Source organism: Rhyacophila brunnea, unplaced genomic scaffold (genome assembly GCF_057557595.1).
Source record: "Rhyacophila brunnea isolate RB1 unplaced genomic scaffold, BYU_Rbru_1.0 scaffold_3, whole genome shotgun sequence".
In the NCBI taxonomy this organism is placed as follows: Eukaryota; Metazoa; Arthropoda; class Insecta; order Trichoptera; family Rhyacophilidae; genus Rhyacophila; species Rhyacophila brunnea.
The window spans coordinates 17349624-17371088 of record NW_028232965.1 but is presented as its reverse complement, the minus strand read 5'-3'; the positions used below and the strand labels follow the sequence as shown (position 1 = coordinate 17371088).

The 21465-nt window shown below is 30.6% G+C and overlaps 1 protein-coding gene across 9 annotated transcripts in view; it reads left to right on the top strand.

Moving 5' to 3' along the window:
- The first annotated feature begins 10079 nt into the window (after positions 1–10079).
- Positions 10080–21465, top strand: part of Nplp1 (Neuropeptide-like precursor 1) — a 30888-nt gene continuing 19502 nt past the window's right edge. For 3 of the 9 annotated variants that reach the window (XM_085952635.1, XM_085952637.1, XM_085952633.1), the window contains exons 1-2: positions 10080–10123; positions 10494–10622. In XM_085952635.1, the coding sequence (XP_085808761.1) occupies positions 10524–10622 (99 nt within the window). In that variant the 5' untranslated portion in view covers positions 10080–10123; positions 10494–10523. Of the gene's footprint in view, positions 10124–10434; positions 10623–21465 lie in introns of all 9 variants that reach the window. The other 6 variants (XM_085952634.1, XM_085952636.1, XM_085952631.1 and 3 more) reach the window with 2 other exon arrangements.

Genomic DNA, 21465 nt, shown 5'->3' with positions numbered 1-21465 from the left:
AGACCAGCTGTGTTATACAAAAACAAAAATATAATAAATTCGAAGAGAATTTGCATAAATATTAAGTTATAACGGATTTATTTAGAAAAAGAATGTAATTTCCATATATTTCAATATTTTTTCAAAATTGTAAACTGGCTCTTTTGCTATTTTCATGGAAACAGCGGTGACTTAAAACAATGCGTATTTTTACAATTCGAGTAAAACATGTAAACACCAGAGGCCCGTAACATTACCACTTAAACAAAAAATAAATCACTATTATTGTGTCATCACTGTCACCTCAATAATAATTAAGATGTGAGGGCTCAAAATTAGCCAGTGCATAGGGTCTCCTCGTCCCTAAACCCGCCCCTTAATGTAAAAAATATATTACATTTAAAAAAAAACATTTAAAAAACCATTTCCTAAATTTCGGGATTCTACCATTTTTCAATCCATAGATTTATGCAAACCTACACCAGACAAAGAGTTGTGTGCCACGACGGCTGAGCGGCTAATGCGTCGGTTTATAATGTCGTGGGTATCAAGTTCGTTTTTGTTATTGTTATTGTTTTTCAACCCAATAGGTTGAGCAAGTGGGTAACCATCCATTTCTCGTAAAAAAAAATAAAACTCGGTTAATACAAAACATCCACTCAGTGGATGCACCAGGGAACTCTGAAATAATGGAAACTGAAATACGCATAATATAATGGAGTAGCAGGTAACCGATTTCGAGTAAGGAATAATACGAGATAAACTTAAACACGTGTCAAGAATACGTCATACGTCGAATATTGACAACTGCTCTCGGCTTATGCATTGACGCTCATTTAATGTTGGTGTAATACACACAATATTGCATGTACATAATGCGTGTTTCATTTTCGTAGGACACTCATATATTCAAAACCCTGCATCAAAATGTAGTGTATTGAATATTGCCTATCGGAATTCTATTTATTATCTGTTCTGTGGGAGGCCCATATTATGATCTTCTTAGGATCGGGTATGGTCAAAAAATAACTGTTTATGTGTTTTATTCAATGCGATTCTTATAGTTTTAATTTATTCATCATTGATGACATGCAATACGACTTAAAGAATGAGTCTTATAAGAGCATTTATATTGCATTAATTTCAACCTAATAAATGTTCGGATCTCCATTTTATTAAATATCTCAAAATTTCATTATTATTGTCAGAGCGTTTTAATATATGGCAATATCCCTTCCAGCGCTACCGACTGCAAATGAGATTAGCAAGTAATTTAAAACTTGTTGCTGCATACTAGCATCTTGAGCTACAAGGCTACGAGTTGCGCTGCTACAAGGCTACGCCGCTACGAAGCTGAGTCCTCGTAGAGCGGTGACTCCCAACTTTTTGTGTGGCGGAACTCTTTGAAACATTTTGTAAATATTTGGGGAAAACAAAATATATACTGTAAATCATTGGAAAGTAACATACTCGTACATACATTTATTTTTAAAGTTTTGACCAGACTGAAAATGATATACCTTACAATTATTATTAATTTACTTACATAAAGTGCTATATTTTATTATTATGTTCTATTATCTTAAACGAATACATTTAAATATGCGGTGAATATTACAAATTATAAATTTAAGACGCTCACAACATGACATTTAAAAACAAAGAAATATTATTAAAACAGTATAAAGAAGGAATGAATATTATATTATGTAGTATCACAAAAACAGTAAGTATAAAAAAGAAATATGTACCGATGAAGCATGGACCCTTTTTTAAGAATTTATGCAAAATAATCTTTACAATAAAATTTTATTCTGACATATCTATACTTCTAAAAATAATGATACCTAATGCATTGGCACCGCAAGCGAAAAAAATGGTTATATGTATCCGCAGAATATACTTAAAAAAATGTTGTGTTATTTATAGTCCTGTTTTTAATTTGCACCCCATCTGAATGTGGTGCGCCTAAGCAATGCAAGATATTCCCATTGTCAGTTGAGTTGGTAAAATAATAATAAAAACTTGGTAAACAATAAAAAATTGAACGATTAAAAACGGTTTCTTTATTTTTTTGCACGCTTTTTAGAATTTTATTATTCTCGCCTCACGGAGCCGCAACGTTTTACGAAACCCTGCTTGACAATCAGTATTATATAGAGTAAATTTGGAAGACAACGTTTCTTGTTAGACAGAGAATTAAATACGATACAATATAAGCGCTACGAAATACAATTAATAGTAACATTAATTTGAGGCTTATATTCTATTTAACCACGTAGGTAATATTGAAGTTGAGTATAAATGATTATACTATAATTACGTTGGAAGGAAACAAAGGTTTTGGTTAATTGGGAAGTTTTTAGTTGGCGATGTTGTCAACTGTTGTCTTCGAGCTGTGAACGTATGCTGGTTAGTTTAATTAATGAGTATATAATAATTAATGGATGATGAACATTTTCAAGTACTGGAAGGGGAAATTTACTGTTTTTTCAAAGATACAATATCTGCGATATAATTAGTGTCGAGATGTCCCAAACGTAAAATATGTAAACAAAACATCATCATTTTTGACTATATAACCAACCCTTGGTAGGCCTTAACTCCTCCAGAAATTTTCTACGTCCTGGACGATCCAGTGCTGCTACTTTTTAATTTCTTCGAGCATCATCAAATCCCATGCGATGAAAACCAGCTATCTCAGTCGCACCCGTATAGATTTTCTCATATCGTCTGATGATATGTACATGATAACATCTCGTAGGGGTATACACGTCATGCGTTTGTGGGGTGTGGCCTCAGAGAAATGATATATAGAGAGCGCCTATATTTCGGCAAAATGAAGCCGTGTTTCTTGCGTATAACGCACAGTATAACCTCGATTTTATTATTATCAACTTAATTATGAAACGTTATACCATCGTGTTGCTTCTCAGTACGGCTACCATTTAAACACAACATAGTTAACAATATGTTCTACTAACATAACTAAAAATAATTACCACTAACTTTATATTTAACACAAAAACAATAAATTTCAGCAAAACGTGCTCGCAGTTTTTAAATGAATGTAATCAGTCAAATCTATTTTTACCAGCGACGCTAGCCAAAAATATTTAATTCAGCCGTAGAAATTCTATCTTACTCTAACGCATAGTGCGGAGCTATAAACGTGCCGAATGCTTACTCACTCGTACTTATGGTTTTTTTTTGTTCAGGCCTTGTGTGTGGCACATTCTAATGATATAAAATTCTGACAGGAGTTTGAATATTATATTCTTTAAGACTATAAGATTTTTGATGAGACGTTCATTTATTATAGGTACTTGTAAAATAATTTTAAAGATTTACATCGTATCGCTATGAATTTACATACTATCTGCTACTAAAAATGCTAGACGGTGGCAATTATTTTGAGTCTGCTCAAAGGCGGCACGTTGTTCATGGGAACGTCACTATATGTAGCTAGGTACACTGGCGTCTTCTCTGGCATTCTATCTATGTGACCGAGCCAGAGATCTCTTTGCATTTTTATATGGCACGTGATCTTTTAGCTCTAAAAAAGAGATACATACCACATTTAAAATACGGCTAATTTTTATACATTTTTTTGCAATTTACAGTTTTGTGTGCCTATATTATATCTACTGTATTTTGCGAATAGGTTTTCACTTCCAAAGATGACGGTGTAGTTCGGAATTGGTACCTACAAATCAGGATACAGGTTTGTAACAGTGTTAACATCCTAGAAAACAAAAGAATATTTCGCACTATGTACTTGGACTTCCATATATGATGTCGTGCCATAAAGGGGGAAGGGTTCTTGCATGTGATCGTTTCTGATGAAGGGTATAAGGGGGTGATTGTAGAAATATGACGTATCGATAATTTTTAACTATTTGTTTGCTAAAAATTATAAAAGGGGGGTAAAATATGACGTAATTTTGACAGGAGGTGAAAGAATTTGTTATGAAATATAACTATGGGTGTGTCAAAAAATATTGAAAATCGTATGACGTTATTTTTATGGTCATATTGTGATTTATTTTCCGCTATTGTCAAATTAATTTTATTTTATTAAGGACAATAAATAATCAATTTGATTATAGATATGAAAAAAGTTTAAATGTTGCAATTAGTAAAGTTTCCATAGCCTAACAAGAGAGTAAAATTACTTATATAAAATATGGCGATAACGTAATATTGATAGAAAAAAAAATATTTGTATAATAATATATAATATATTATTATTTACTAGTTTTAGAAAGACAGATATATTATCATTGTTGCAGTTAAAGACACTACTCACTATTACACACTGCCTATTATCTTATTAGTATATTATGTATTTTTAGTTGATTCTTGCACAACATATATATAGGTATGTGTCTAATGTGCGGACTCGGACTGAAATGTTTGTTCCAGGAAATATTTATTATTAATTATTATTATGTGCATAAAAATAGACATAATTATATAAAACGTCATATCCCTTTCAGTATTCGAGACAACGTGACTGCGTCACATTCTTAAAATAATAATACATTTTTAACGGTTCACAGAAAATTTTCCGTAGACGATAAACAAAATTAATTATCTTATATTTCAATTACAAAACTCTTTTACCATTTCTTTGTACACGTTATGGTTGTTTTATTATTTAGGAAATAACGAAAAGAAAAATCCACTTGTGTAACTAATTTGACTAAAGTCAAGTTATTATCACCACGTTTTTATTAGCTCGTATTCTTGTTTGTCCGGTACATTTTTTTTCTTATTTTGCCTATTAAGATTTGTATTGTCGATTGAAGATTTTTAACTAACTTCCCGACTAGCTAAACATTTGAAACTTTTAGAATATATCAGAACACGGCGACAATGCCAACGCCAAACGCTATGTTCATTTTTTTGAGCAATATTTAATAAAATGGGTATTAATAATATATTACACAACAGGAATTATGCGTGACAAAAAATGTTACATCTAAATAATATTAACATACCCTTAACATTTTTTAAATATGTGAATATATTATTCTGTAAAGAAGGCTGTGTTGGAAAATGTGTTTTCACATAAATTTTATTTTCTCAGATAAGTGAAATTTTCTACCATCCGCAGTTTGAAATTAATTTTAGTCAAATTCTAATGGATTCAAGCTCTGTACTATTCCATTTAAGTCGTTTTTTGCGACCCGGGTTTCGCCTTTCGGCATCTTCATGCGACGTGTACACTCACCAAAGGTAAACACACACTGACAACGAAATCTCTTTACTCTAACTTATATAATAAATCAATAGAATAAAGTAGGTAAAAACTCCATTACCTACCTATTAAGTCAAAGGTTACAAAAAATACAATAAACAAATTATGAATAGTTGAAGTGTCAGTAAAAAACTAATTAGTAAAAACCCTATCTTATTAATTACAATACACTCGATAGCATATTATAATAAATCGTCAAAACATAATAATAGATCATTATTCTTTATGAACAATAAAAATACTACATTAAAGAGGTGTAAATCTTCAATTCTAAGAAAATAATCAATGGGGTTAACTAATGAGATATTAGTTTTTAATAATACTCTTACATGGTACCTACTTTTTTATAACATTATTTTTTAAAAATACATATAAACTCGCCTAATATAATGTATATAAACTCACCTTATATACACTTATACATACGTAAATCCTCATCCATACATTCTCATACATACATATATAAATTTTGTATCAATAACATTGACCATAATACTCGTAATATAGTCTCATATGTAAAACATCATATAGGATATAACAAAGGGCTACTAGGAAAGCTAAGTTGATTAATCAAAATAGGTAAGCTATGTAACTATGCTCTATTTATTTCTAATATTTCTTGGTAGAATAATTTATAATCAACCGTATGACTGTGAAGTAGTTTTGCACCCTTTTCAATGTCAAACGTGTGTTTTTCATTTAATAAGTGGTTCGCAAATATTGAAGTACTCGTATCCTTCTCCAATCTTTGAGCTGCTAAATGTTCTGAAATTCTAATATTTAAATTCAAATTCCATCAAGTACCCTCAGTCGATAGTATTAATAATTTTAGTTAATTTGATTAGCAGCATTTTTCCAGCTTCATTTTAAGAATAATAATATATTCATCTCTGTAGAAGAAAGTTTTTTTTTTAAGTTTCTAAGTGGGTCCTAGCAACTAAATTATTAATATGTACGTGCGTTACTATGGAAATCAATATGAAATGTCAAAATGACATTTCAGTATTCTATATTTATTCAGTATTCCTATCAAGTACAAAAAAAGTATTAATTAATGCATAGAATTGTCAAGTTTACAATATGATTCAACAGAAAATTTAAAAACGTGGTATATAAAAAGTTCTTTTTATCTTGTAATTATTTAAAATTCTAAATAGTATGTACATTTCAATTTGTATTAAGGCAGAATTTTTTGTGAAACACAAATTGGTTATTTGGTCAATATAAAAAATTGAGTTGTAAAATCATAGTGATTATTAATTTCCTTTAATATAGAGGTTATGTTAGATTAGGTTTCCACTTTTTTGAAGACTATTGTGAATTTGTCCAATTACTTACGGAAATAATTTTGAGTGGTAACCAATAGAACAAAGAGTTCTTAGTAACCTCATGATTTTATATGTTAAAAATTTCCTGTAGAAAGTAGGTAGGTATTTTTTGTTTATTTCATTATTTAAAATTTCAGCGTTTATATACTAAGCTGAAAGCACCCACAGTGACGTAGGTTGTGGAGCGCCCGTCTCTAAAGCCGTGAGTCACCGTAATGGGTAAAAAACCTTTTTTTTTTTTAAATAGGTATGTGTTTGATTTAAAGACCAAATGGGTTGAACGAATGGGTAAAAATCATTCATCTTTGAAAATGAGCATGATTTTTATATTAACCCCCACTCTGCGTAGATCCATATTCTCCGCTTAGGAGCGATAATGGTAATTAACTTGACTTAAGGGGGAGAGGCATGTCAGCAGAGGCACCTAGCAAAAAAATACGAAGCTTGCAATTTGAGACATTTTTTTGATAATTTACAATCTGTCTAGAGTGATTCATTCAAAGTTTTTTTTATTATAACACATGATGGCGATTCAATAACACGTCACAAGTTAGGCATACATCAATAATATTAAGTGGTTGTTGGTGTATTGAAATATATCGGCATATATACAATTTTGTTCTGTTTTGACATTCCATTATTAATTATGACGTATTATTTGCGACGTCATGTAATTGTCAGTTAAAAATATTCTAAATAATGATAGTTTTTTGTATACAAAACATCTATGCAAGGCGTTTTTTTTCAGTGAAGGCGTGGGAAATTAATTATATACAGCAAAAAGTGCTACTTGCTACAATTGTATCTGCAATGAGTGTAAAGTAGCTTGAAATTAATATAATCATTAGCCTTATCAACCCTTTTTCAGTTTCATTTTCATCTCCGTCTGTGTATAAAACGGTTTTCTTCAATGTTTTTGGAACATCTAATTAACGTATTTAGGGCAGGCTATCGCGAGGGTCGGGTTTATGTCCATAGCCGGATTAAGACTTTGTTAGTCTGTGGAGGGCATATTATTATGTAGTATAACAGTTATAAAGCAACTAAAATTCAAGCATCTGCTTTGCATAATATCTTATAATATGTTGGAACTAGAGATTCCAATCCCGGGATCCCGAGCTATTTTAGATACCTATGAATCCCGGGATTGATAAACATAATCCCGAAACTTTCGGGATTGAATTTTTTATCAATTTTTATGGAAAATAAAATAAAATCGAAAATATAACAGAAAAAATACATCAGAAATAAACTGAGTTTGAATGAAGTTTGATTTATACCCATGTGTAAGTTGCCGATTCATTTTTTTTTTCACATAAATTAATAAAAATGAGAAAGTTTGGGAAAAAACAATGCTTCGCACTAATAACAAAGTAATTCCACCATGATCTCATACGTTTTATGGCAGTTTCATGTTTGGCTGACTAATTAGATTTATGAAGCGGAATGGCCATAAGCACAGCATGATTTGATTCACTATAAGAAACAGCAATCTCATATTAAATTCACATTATTATTTATATTACAATATTATTTACTCCAATAAACTTATGTATTTCCAAGATTGAACGTATACAATATTAACAATAAATGTCTTAAATAGTATAAATTATTATACTAGATTTATTTTTGACCGATTTTATCAATGTTATTTGTAAATATACAAAATTTATATTAACAATGGAAAAAATGCCAAATACCGGGATTGCCAAATTGTAATCCCGAAATCCCGGGATCAGAATTTTGGTTTGGGATTGGATTCCCTAGTTGGAACCATAGATAAATTTTCAACAAACGCAAGCAAATTGTAAGGATTTGGGGAAATCGTTTTCAATTGGCTCCCGAGTAAGTTTGTTTAGTTGTTCATGTGTCATTATACTCATTATTGATCTGTATACATTATTTCAATACCTCTCTTCAGTCGCGTTAGTTATCATTTAATACAGGTAAATGTAGTGCTATATACTCTGAGTGCTATATCTATATTGGGAAATAAACAAATTGATCCATTGTTTACTATAAACCCACTTCTATATCAAGTCTTCTACGTCACAGTGCTACATACGCTCACTTTTTTACGTCACGTGGTTTTTGCTCGCAGATACTATTACGTTACGTGATTTTTGATTGACTTGTCATAGCAGATACTCTATCTTTGTCACTATTGATAGAAATTAAAAACTTTTTTTTTGTTTCTCCTCCTCACAATATTTCCACATTCGAATTAAAACTCTTTGTCTGCTTTTGCAGAGTTCTAGTCATTTTAATGCTAATAAAACTCTACGCGATATGAAAAACGTATTGAATAATGGGCGCCGTGAATGTAGTAATGGGGAAAATTAGTATGCGAGTAATGATTAATATACACTTCACGTAAAAACCTGTTAAGAAACCTCTTTGGGAGATGGTCACGATCCAGATCAGATAGTAGAAAAAAAGAAAAAAAACTCTTTATCACTAAGACCGGTTTATATATGCTTTATTGTTTGCGGGACCCGTAGGTCAATGTTATATTATTATCTCCAGTGTTGTCATCATAAGTAATTAATTGTTGAAGCGTAAAGGAAGCTTAAAATACGTTTCATAAAATTAAAATGTTATTTAGTTGTAGGTATTTGCCACGCAACAAGCTCTAGTCAATGAAATATTACTCTACAATACAACGTTTATGAATAACATGTTGCAACATGAAAAAACTTAAGAATCTATAAGTAACTGATATAAGTATTTTACCACGTTTCAGTGAAAACCTGGTATAAATGCTTGTTAAGATTATCTCAAATTTGTAAAACAAGGATTAAATTCAGGATAAACTTTATGGGAACAGCCGTACCTCTGACTATTTTATTTGAAGAGAACTGATTATCCGTATTTATAGGAAACGAATGTAGTCTCTAATGTAGGCTATAGGTAAGGCCTGCAGACGCCGACAAGAGGTAGTTTAAAACTAAATATGGAAGGCTCTTAGAATACTGCTACCTAATTTTAACAGTATTAGGTAGCACTATAGAAGAGATGATTAAATTTTGGTTATTTGACGACTAAGCATGCAAGTACAGCGTAATGCAAAGTCGTGGTTTACATATTATTTTCATGCAATGCCCACATAAATGAAATTTCAAAAACGTTTACTAAATTCTGAAACGGAACTCTATAGTCATTATAAATCCGATACCACGGTCATAAAGAATATGCCAATTTCACATATTACGGTGCGCAATTAATAAATTACATGAAAGGAGTCACTGTCCTAAAGCTCGTGCCTTAATCCGCCCCCTTATTACACGTCATAAAAATATTGCCAAAACCGACGAAAAACGTAATTAATATGTTGACGTTACATTAATTAACACGACCTTTGAAAAAAAACGTTTTTCTTGCGGTAAACGCTCCTTAGAGAAATACAGTCGTAGCTGTTGCGTAGACATCGACGCATGCGCTGGAACAGTTTTCCACAGATTGAATGCTACGAACGTCCTATAAAAGCTCTCTCCAAAGCTCGTTCACTCACTGTAGGTTCAGTGCGCCATCTGTATTGGATAGTAATTTATCGGTAAGGATATCATTGGGAAAGTTTCAAAGTGAATAATTTGTTGTGTTCAGAAAGTGTTGATTATTTTATACGAGTCTCGAAGTTATTTTATGGCTAATTAATTACCGACACAGTCACAGACCGTTCACTTAACTTTTGATTTTCTTATTGGCTAACTTTTAAATTTGATTTTAAATGTTTTTTTTTGTAAATATTATAAGTGACATTGGTTCATTAATAATTAAAATAAATTATTTCTAAACCAGCGTCTCTCTTTTTAAATTTAACTATTTATTTATTGCAAAAATTTAATATCGATTATTTTTGTTTAGTACGTATCATTTAATATTTATCACATAAATAATATTCAAAATAACAGATTTTTAAAAAGTGGTTCCCGCATCTGGACTTGAAATTCAAAATGAATTGGGAGGGAAGACATAATGCCCATAATAAATACCATATAACCAAGTTTTTCATAGCTAGTTTTTTGCTAGTTTTGGCGCTATCCGTACAAAATGTAAGTTGTTTTTATTTTACTATTATCTCAAAGTTTAATTATAAGTATTATTAAAAAGAAAACAAAAGTATTTTTCTACACAATTTTATAATGAACAGAACTGATTTCGTCCGACCTTACTGAATAAATTTTTTTTTTTTATAATTTATTTAATATCATTATTTTACCTTATTTTAATATCATTATTACAGAAATTTTGTGAAATGTGTTATTTTGAATGAAAAAGGAATTTTAACTGATTTTTAAAAAAAGTTTTTTTTTTAAATCAATGCTGCTTTTTTGTTTTTTGTAATATAAAATATGATTTATTAATATACTTAGTACAAATGCACTTAATATTATTTCATATTTTAAAGTATATCTTCTGAAGCTCTTTTTCCTGTAGTATAAAATTGCTTCTGAAAATAAAATTCAAGCATCAGTGACTAATTATATATAATATTTAAAAAGATCCACCTAACGATTTTGTTTCGTTCATTATTTATTTTATTCATTTTCGTTTAAAAAAACGATGGGTCACCACAGCGCTTGAGTTCTCCACCTGACTTGGTTTATATTCTGGGTAAGTGACTGGCTAGGTGAATTTGACTAAGCTATTGAATGTGAATCCGCAACCGATGACACTGAAAGCATCCACTCTGTAGAGTATTTTAAAATCACAAATTATAAACCACATTTTATAAAGATTAGTTTTGAAAATCTAATGAAAAAACTTAAGCAGATTATAGTAAAAAGAGTATTAATAGAATTATTCAATTTAATTTGATACATTTTCAGCTAGATATGATTTTTTGTAAAAAAAAAATATTCGAAAATTACTTACGCTGCCAAAAACTTCAAACTATTTTTCTACCAAGTACTTTTTTCAAGTTATCTCCTACCCTTTAAACTATTCTGGTCTAAAACAAAATAATCCGTTCATATATATTTATATAATATGCCAATTAATTACTAAAATATTCATATTAATTTAGACGCAAAAGCTTTAAACACAAATATATTGAAGAGCACTTTCTTTTACAGAGATGAACATATTATTATTCTTAAAATGAAGCGAAAAAATAGTGCTTATCAAATTAACTGAAATTAATTTCAAACTGAAGATGGTAGCAAATTTCACTGATCAGAGAAAAGAACATTTTTGCGAAAACACATTTTCCAAGACATCCTTCCTTACAGAATATTATATTCATATATTTAAAAAAATGTAAAGGGTTTTTTTGGATGTATGTTAATATTATTAAGATGTAACAATTTTTGTCCCGCATAGTTCCCGTTTTGTAATAAATTATGTCAGCACCCATTTTATTAAATATTCCGCAAACAATCGTTTACCGTCACCCGCTGGCCACTGATGCCAACCATACTATAATTATAGTATTTGTAGGACTTTAATTTTGGCCCGCATACTAGGTACGATATAAAAGTCCGAAAATACTATAATTTTGAAAATTCTTAAAATAATATTAATAGAATATATCTAAAAAAAGGCTCTCGTAAAAACGGCAATACTTGATTTAGCCGGTAGGAATTTATCTAAAAAAGGGCTCTCGTTAATTACTTTACGTGTCATTTTTTGAACATGCAGAAAAGTATTGGTCATTCAACGAGACCTATATTTTTTCCCGAAATACTATAATTTTGGAGGCTCTGTACTATAATTCCACTTGGAAATATGGCAATACTATCGCTGGCGTAAGGTGGGCAAGGTATATTCTATTAACGTAGTTAAAAAATAGTGATACATCAGTAAAGTCAAAAAATAAAAAATCCACTACATTAAATTTAACTTTCACCACTAATAGTATCAAATTCCACAAAAGATTTTCCTCCCATAGGGAGCAGTACGGGGCGGTTGGTATTTTTATGTGATATGCTAAACTTATTATATATCGTAATACTGTGGCGAGGAAATATTATAGTTAGGTATACTTTTACTATAATTTTGGTATAATTATGACACTCAATACAACACGTTAACATTTTGTTTTTAATTATTATTCTGGCATGGTTGTTAGTATGCCAATCTCTGAAACCGTGGATGCCGTTTTGATCCTGCGAAAATATTATATAACATCCATTATACGGATGAACATTTGCTACGGTTAGAATAGAAAAATCCCCTTGTGTTATTATATTGACATATTAATGTTGATAATGTAAAAGGTTATAGATTGAAAAACGCGCTATTGAAATAAGCTTGTTTATTCTGTATTATAAATATGTACGTATAATATATTTAATAAGTTGAAGAAATAAAATAATGTACCTACCCAAATAATGACATGGGGTAGGTACTTAAAGAAAATTGATAGATTCATTCAAAAACGTCATTTGGGAGTGAACAATATATTTGCGTCATTGAAAAGTCGTTAGAACGCAAATAACTAAGTTAAAATGACTATCATTGAGAGAACTTTTACGTTCCAAACAATAGAAAAAGAAAAAATAATTGAAAAGTTTAGCCGCAGGTGAACTAAGCGCGCACGCGGATTTCAAATAAATTTACAGCCTTTCGTTGGCATAAGATTTACCTGGAAAATGTAAACATCCAAAGTTTTTATTACGACTTCAATAAAATCACTGCTTTGTAATTTATATCATTAGAATACACGACACGATTACAGTACACCTACACCAGTAGGTAATAATTATTTTATAGCTTGTAGATATTTAAAGAACAACGGATTTGAATATAAGGAATACTTGAAATGTAGTTATTTTTTAATATAAATGTAGATGATTTGAATTCTTCTATACAAACGTAACGCTTTGTCAAATAAATATGTTATAGTACCTACCTAGTATACGTTCAATATCAATAATACTATTTATCTATATGAGAAGGATTCAATTCAGGAATAAATAAAATACGACTTCATATTTTTCAATAAATATGAGGATATCGTTGAAAAACTCCTTTCATTTTTTTGAAAGAAAACTCAAAAACTATATATATATTATATTATTATTACGTTTAATAAAATTGTTGTCAACAATTTGATCTGAAATATATTTTATTATTACCTAGATATATAATTTTCGTTTCTTATATTACTTTAAATCTCCAATATGAATCAATTTCATCCGATACTATGTATTTCTTTTGAAATGTTGAGAATCAAAATGAAAGTTCACTAAATTGGTACCAACAATATTGTCAACCAGATTCGTCCATTAGTTTGTTTAATTATACTCGGACAAACGGACATATAGATAAACATTGATTGAATTAATGGTTTAAATTAGAGTCTCTCCATTATATAGTTTTTTTTTTTATTAAAATTCGTTGAAATCAATAGTGATTGTATAATAATTAACGAAAACAATTGGAATATTTTATCAGAGCTATACAGGAATATTGGGGTTCGTTACATATTTGACAATTTGAAGATACTAAGGTATGTAAAAATTTGCTCAACAAAGAAATGTTATTAATTAAAATAACAATTTCCATCATTTCATTTAAATATTTCAGTATTGTATTCATAATTAGTAGTAGGTTTGTTATTTTCTAGAAGAAGGAAACCATTAAAACCAAAACATTTTAATTAGAACCATAGACTTTTAAAAACCTTCTGTAGGTACCCCATATAAATTATACCATTGACAGCATAATGAAATTAACATAATTTTAAGTAGCTTGGTGTTATTAAATTATATAAATATTTATGAGGCTTAAATTGATATTATAAATTTATCAAGTCACTAACATAAAAAATATGTTAAATTTTTTGTCATGCTCAATTTTTGCCCACGGTAGGTATCTAAAGACTTCAATATTGTAACAATACTGAAATTAGTTATGAGATTACAGTATAAATATTGTTTTACTGTTAAAATGTGGGCGATTCAATTAATCTTGCTCACTCAGAGAGACAAGGTGCATTAATTAATGCTTAAGAGAATGCCTTCCCATAATCTTCGTTAGACATTTTATGCTGACTTTGCGACGCTAAGAATTTAAAAGCTTTTACACAGCCTGCGTCAGTTAAGTTAGTTTGCAAGGCGCATGAAATGTTAATTTTTACTGCTTGAGTTAATAAAATGAAATCTTCTACTTAATGTCTCAGGCAAGACATTAGTAAGTTTATTCCGTCTACATGACATTAATTATTGAGCACTTGAATATTATGATACAAAATCCAAATAAAAACGAGTAATTTTAGTCATAGAGTATGACGTGTTTCTAATTTTGAGAAAAACATATTAAAATATGTAACTGATTTTAAGGCAACTTTTAATACGATTAATTCGGTAATTCGGTCTATAAAATATGTTGTCGCTACATCGGCACAAATATAATTATTATATTGTGGAAGATGGAGACGGCTGAAAAAGTAGTAGGTTCAAAGGCTATAATTTCGTTTGGCATAACTATTTATTTGTAGCAAACAAAAATGATCAAAAACTGCAAACACTTAAACACAATTTTAGATTCTTTTAGATGATTGATATTATTTTATTAATTACCACACAAATTATTTATCATTTGATACCCACCAAAAATTATATTTAATTAAAAGATTAGCTGTATTACACAATGTAATTCAGTGGCGAAGAGTGGAGATAGGCTGTTAAGATACAATATAAATAGTGGACACTAAATTTTGTCAGGCATACGTATTTGTTTTCATTAAACTTAGATAATAATTTGCAAATAGTGATGGTTAGTTTTCAAAAATCAATTAAATCCTGCTTATACCAACCATAATCTATGGGCGATCTATAAAAATACTACGCACTTTTTCAGTAATACTTATTTGTTTTCGTAGAATTAAGAATACTTATTACAGATGGTGTTGGTTAGTTTTTTTTTAGGTTAAGTCCTGCCTAAACCAAACCATAAGAGATAAAAAATATTCTTCTACCTATAAAATATATAAAACTATGTATGATTTAATGGCATAATTTTAGATATTTTATAGATAGACAACTATTTGTTGACTATTATCTGATAATGGCTTGGTTTGCGCAGGGTTTAATTAATTTTAAAAACTAACCAATACTATCTGCAAATTATTGTGGTTTTAGTTCAATGAAAATAAATATGTATGACTGACAAAGTTTAATATTTAGTAAAAGTTTAATACTATTTATGTCCGTTACAGCCTACTTCCACCCTTCGCCAGTGCAATGTATAGATGTATATTCTCGAATAATAGTAGGATATGACATTATATTCATTTTAAAATTGAACACAGAGAGAGAGACGTCACGATATATTCAATATTATTATCTCTCAATAAAATAATATATAGGTACCTAGGTACATAATTTTCAATTACAAAATCGATTGTAAAATTCAAATCTAACAAGCAAGTATTAAATACTAAAATAATATAGGATGAACGTGGCTTAAAACTGTGTAAGTTTTATTAGTATTGGTCAAGTAGTTCTTCAGTTAGAAGAAAAAACTATATTATTTAATTATTAGTAAGTATATAATATGTTACACCGAATGTGTGAAATTGCGTATTACATGAAATCGGAAAATTTTTGCCTAATTCATGAAAAATGCAAGCCCGTTGCCTTATTCATGAATTAGGCAAATTATCTGCCGAGTGAGTGAATTTGGCAGGGTATGGAATTCTTAAACTGTCAACATGACAGTGGAAAAAGTAATTTAGTACGGATGGTTTTATTACTTATAACAGGACATAATATAATATTATTAGGTTAGGTTAGGTTAGGTTTTGTAATTCTGAATTCAACTGAATGTCCATTTTGAGGTTAGCTAACAACTGTCAACAAACTATCAAATCATACTATCACAAACAAAAAATCGACCAATGCACGATTGATACCCAAGCATGAAGCAAATCGCGAAAATACCTTTTAATAAAATTCTTCTGTTATTATGCTATAGTTCTAAATTTTTTTGGGCATAGTAAATGGATATGAACGTCATTGTAGCTATTGATTCGTATATTTTTATATAATCAATGACATTTGACACATTTGATTAGTTGCAAAAAACATCACCGGAGCGCTACTATATATTTTGACCAATGCATGAGAATTTGACACATTTGGTTTAGTTCCAAAAAACATCACCGGAGGAGCGCCACAATCTAATTTGCCCAATGCTTGAATTAGGTAGAAAAATTACATTCACCCAAACGGCAGATATTTTGCCGAATTCATGAATAAGGCAACGGGCTTGCATTTCATGTAATACGCAAATTCACACATTCGGCGTAACATATATAGATTAAACACGTCGTATTTCAATATGTGACACAGTACATAATACCTTTCGATCTGAAGCAATAACAAAATTATTAAAAACGCGGTTGTCACTATTTTCTAAAGGGAAAAATATTTTTCCATCTATTCTATCTGAGCAGTGACATGAAAGCGTGTGTATATTAAAGCTCACTGTAGCGAGGAATGCGTCTACCCTCTAGCTACATACATTCGCTGAATCCTCACTGTAAATTTTAATACTTCAGCTTGCCTTGACACAGGAATGGAATCCAAGCAAAATTTGCTGCAAGACGGAAAGCATATTATGTGCTCACTTCATTGTTTGCATTATTAAAGCTTTGTTCTAAAAGCTCCGGTAAAAAGTTAGTTCATAGTGAAAATTAAAATTCCCTAACTTGTGAATCTTTTTATGTTAACTTGTATGTGAATGAGACATAGTGACGTTACGTGGGGGTAACAGGTCGTGCATTGCTTAGGAGCGGCATATTGTAGAATGTAGCAGATGAAGGAACAAATTCGAATATTACAACTTTTGAGTGCAGTGGCGGTTATTCATAAAGTAGACATTGAAGTTAATCCCTCCAAACTAAAACCCACCCCGCACCACACTCGGTCTTAATCAAGCGTATCACGGGACCCTACAGTGGCGATATAAAGCATCTATTTCATTTTTTCCTGGGAATGCTCTCGGAGAAATTACCCAAGACTGAGGTTTCTACGCTCAAAGTGAACTCTCACTGAGTTTAAAGTATTTACTCTAATGCAAGGTGGCAAGGAGAGAAAAGTACTTGGAGATTATGAAAAAGAAAATGAATTTAAGGTATATATAACAAAAAAACGAAGCTAATCATACGGACAGCAAAGATATGCCGACAGTGCGGTCGATTCAAAATTTAAAAAATAATGGAAGCATGAAACATCCTGGAAACCTATCCAATTTTTTTCTTGTATTACCCAATGGCGGTTGATCGCACAGACATCATTTTTACAAGGGGGTCACCGCCTTAGACCTCCACTTACCTAAAAATGACGCTATTTAAGAGTAGGTTTCGTGGAAATAATTCCCAGTAGATGATTTGTACCTATGATTTTTTTTAAAAGAGATTTGTTGCACTTGTCTGTTTGATCGCTAATATAAATTTAAAAAAAAATGTAGGTATGTATTATGGTGAATATGGACGGCATTCTATGTTTGCCTAAGTGCGGCACTTTATCTAGGGACCTACTAAGTATTTATAGATAACATCCCTTAATCTACAAATTCAAAATGCGGATAAATTTAGAACATATTATATTTTGTTCACTTGGAAAATTATTATAAAGTATTTATCTTGATTTATTTTTTTCTTAATCGTTTTCCATTGCTGCTTAGCATTATGGTCTCCAAGTTTTCTTAAAGTAATTCAAGCTATACCACGTCGCCCTGCGAATTAGTTCAATTAATTATTCGTATATAACCATCTTAATTTGGATGAAAGTACTGAAGAAGCGGGTTCTTCATCCAATTCACCTTATTTCAACACCTCTAATATTCGAACGTCGTTCTAAGTTCTCACATCGTTTAACATAATATTACAACAATTTAAAAGCTCAATACATTTTATAATTTAGATTATCCCATTTGATACGTCAGTTAAATGAAGATCACGTGTTGGTTGACATACTTCTAACCTTTTAAAGCGATACTGACATAGTAAGTAAATTGTTTTGATCTCACCTTCGCAATCGGTTTAAAAGCATGACTATTATTTCATCAAGTTATGTTGCTTTGTCATTTTCCGGAAGTTTCCATGTCTAGCGTGAAAACCTTAACAGTTCTATCTAAGGAAACATTATTTTAAGTAAGAGAAATTTTACAAATATGTATAATCTTATCTCTAAGGTATACAACTGTGCTCTAGAGATTTCTAATGTTGAAATTATGAAAAATGCAGTCAAGTACAACTGACTGAAATTGTAAATTTTAAACTGACTAAATCAATAAATATCTAAAACGTTAAAAATGGAAATACATATTTTTTTAAATTATAACATCAAATTACATTACTAATAAAAGGATAATAAGTTTTTAGCTTATTTCTACTTTATTTATGATTATTTTTATCATTTAAATGTAGTTTTAGTTTTCTAGAATTGGTAAAAGTAACTTTTAAATAATATTCATTGTTTTATGTAATAATTTTGTTCATTTTATTGAAAAAAAAAGTTTTTAAATTGAAATCTTTTTATTTATATTTATGAAAGGATCAGTTTTGTCACAATATAACAAAACAAAAAAATACAGTCACTTGAGTCTGCTTAATTTGTGAAACGAGTGCTTTCTACCTTTTAACGGCCATTTTATAGGTATTATGCATTAGTTATAGAACACACTTTTATGGGTATGTAAGTATTATACATTCAATTTGTATACTAGTAAAAGTCATTTATAACTTTATGAAAAAAATGTTTCAAAAATCTTAAATACAAAACATAATATTTCATACTACATGTGTAAATATATTCACCAAAACACCCACGCATAATGGTAAAAGCTATAAAATCCGATTTTTTTCAGCATGAAAACATTATCTGTATTGCATGCTACAATATTCTAAGATAAAGTTGAAATGTACTATACCGATAGAAAAGAAGAGTTTTTGCAATTTCTTTGCCCGATTTTTACTTGCGTGTTTTGAAAGCCTGTCTCTATCGCCCATGTAGGTCTCTGATTACTTCTTCTCTATCAGGTTTCACACATCATTGGCGTGAAAAAAATGCTCAATAAGCTTGGTGACAGGTTAAAAGCATTCACAAAAATGCTACCTTAATAATTTCCGAGTCAGTGCCAACGTGCTGTGTGGGAATTCCATTTAGCAAAACATACGCATCATCATTACTTGGAGTAGTAAAAAACGATCTGTTTTTTTTTACGAAAATACATTCAGTACATATTATTATATCGACAGCGTTTCAGCCAGTAGTTTCCAAAGTTTTTTTTTATTTCACGGCACCCTTTTTACATTCAGAATCACATTAAAATTTTTAAACCTTTCAGTGGTGCCAGTTGATTATTTCGATACGTTCACATTCGATAGCTTTTATGAACGGTATGAATCGATATTTATTTATTAGAAAGTGAAGTCCAACTTTGACACCATACGTAATTTCTGCAATAAGGGAAAATTACTTTAATTTTGGGTCTGAATAAAAACAACCATTACAATATACGAATCTCCTGTCCGACAAGAAGATCTAGGCAATAGCCGGAAGTCGCTATCATCTACTAAATAGGAGGAGCTTGTTAGTTCACAGTTTTAACACGTGGACAATTCATCACTAACCGGAAGGCGCTATAATCGAAGTGCGGTTAAAAAAGGGAGGAGATTGTTAGTTTACAGTTTTAACACGTAGCCAAGAAGATCTTGTTGTACTAGTATCATAAAGATTGTTAATTACCATCGTATTCACATTGTGTGATTTTTTTGATCAATCAGCGACGCACGCTTTGATAGCCACTGATTTAAGCACTTATCTGAATTGTTTGTGAATAATAAGAAGTTTTCAAAAAGAAAAACTCAAAAACTATGTATTGATATCGCCCGCATTTGTCAATTTCATTTTTTTTTAAATATAAAGATATAGCCAAGAAACTTGAATAGATGAGATTGTTTTGTTGATTAACACGTACGCTAATTATTTTAACAAGACTTGTACTGAAACTAAAACATTAGGAAACATTTTAATACGAGGGTGGGTCAATAAGTCCTTAGAAAAGCCGACAGGTGGCGCGACTAGTACTGTAAGCGGTTTGTTTTCATGCAGCGGCACTACCGATTCAGTATGCTGCGAAGTTTCAATCAGATTGGTCGGGTTGTTGTGTGTTTCTCGTACATTTAAAAAAAAAATTTGCTTGTGGAAAATGGAAAAATGGAAAATGGAGAAAATTGAGTTTAGAGCTGTTATTAAACATTTTAATATAAAAGGGTTAACAGCAAAGGAAATAAAAAATGAGTTGGATTTAGTTCACGGCATATCTGCTCCTTCACTTGCAACTATTTATAACTGGTTAAATGAATTTAAACGTGGTCGTACATCAACAAAGGATGAACCACGCTCAGGACGTCCTGTAGAGGTGACTACACCAGAAATTATCAATAAAATCCACGATATGGTGTTAAGTGACCGAAGATTAAAGTTGAGTGAGATAATTGAGGTTACAGGAATCTCAAAAGGTAGCGTCATTTCTATTTTACATGACAAATTGGGCATGAAAAATATTTCTGCAAGATGGGTGCCGCGTTTGCTCACAGTCGACAATAAACGCAATAGGGTGGTGGCCTCTAAAGCCCTGTTGTCGCTCATGCAACGCAATCCGGATGAATTTTTTCGTCGCTTTGTGACTGTAGATGAAACATGGATACACCACTATACTCCCGAGACGAAAGAACAGTCAAAGCAGTGGATTGCGAAGACAAACCATGTCCAAAGAAGGCGAAAACCGTAAAATCAGCTGGTAAGGTTATGGCTACTGTATTTTGGGATGCACGTGAAATTATTTTCGTTGACTATTTGAAAAAAGGAAAAACAATAACAGGGGATTATTATGCATCTTTATTGGACCAGCTAAAAAACGAAATTGAAGAAAAACGGC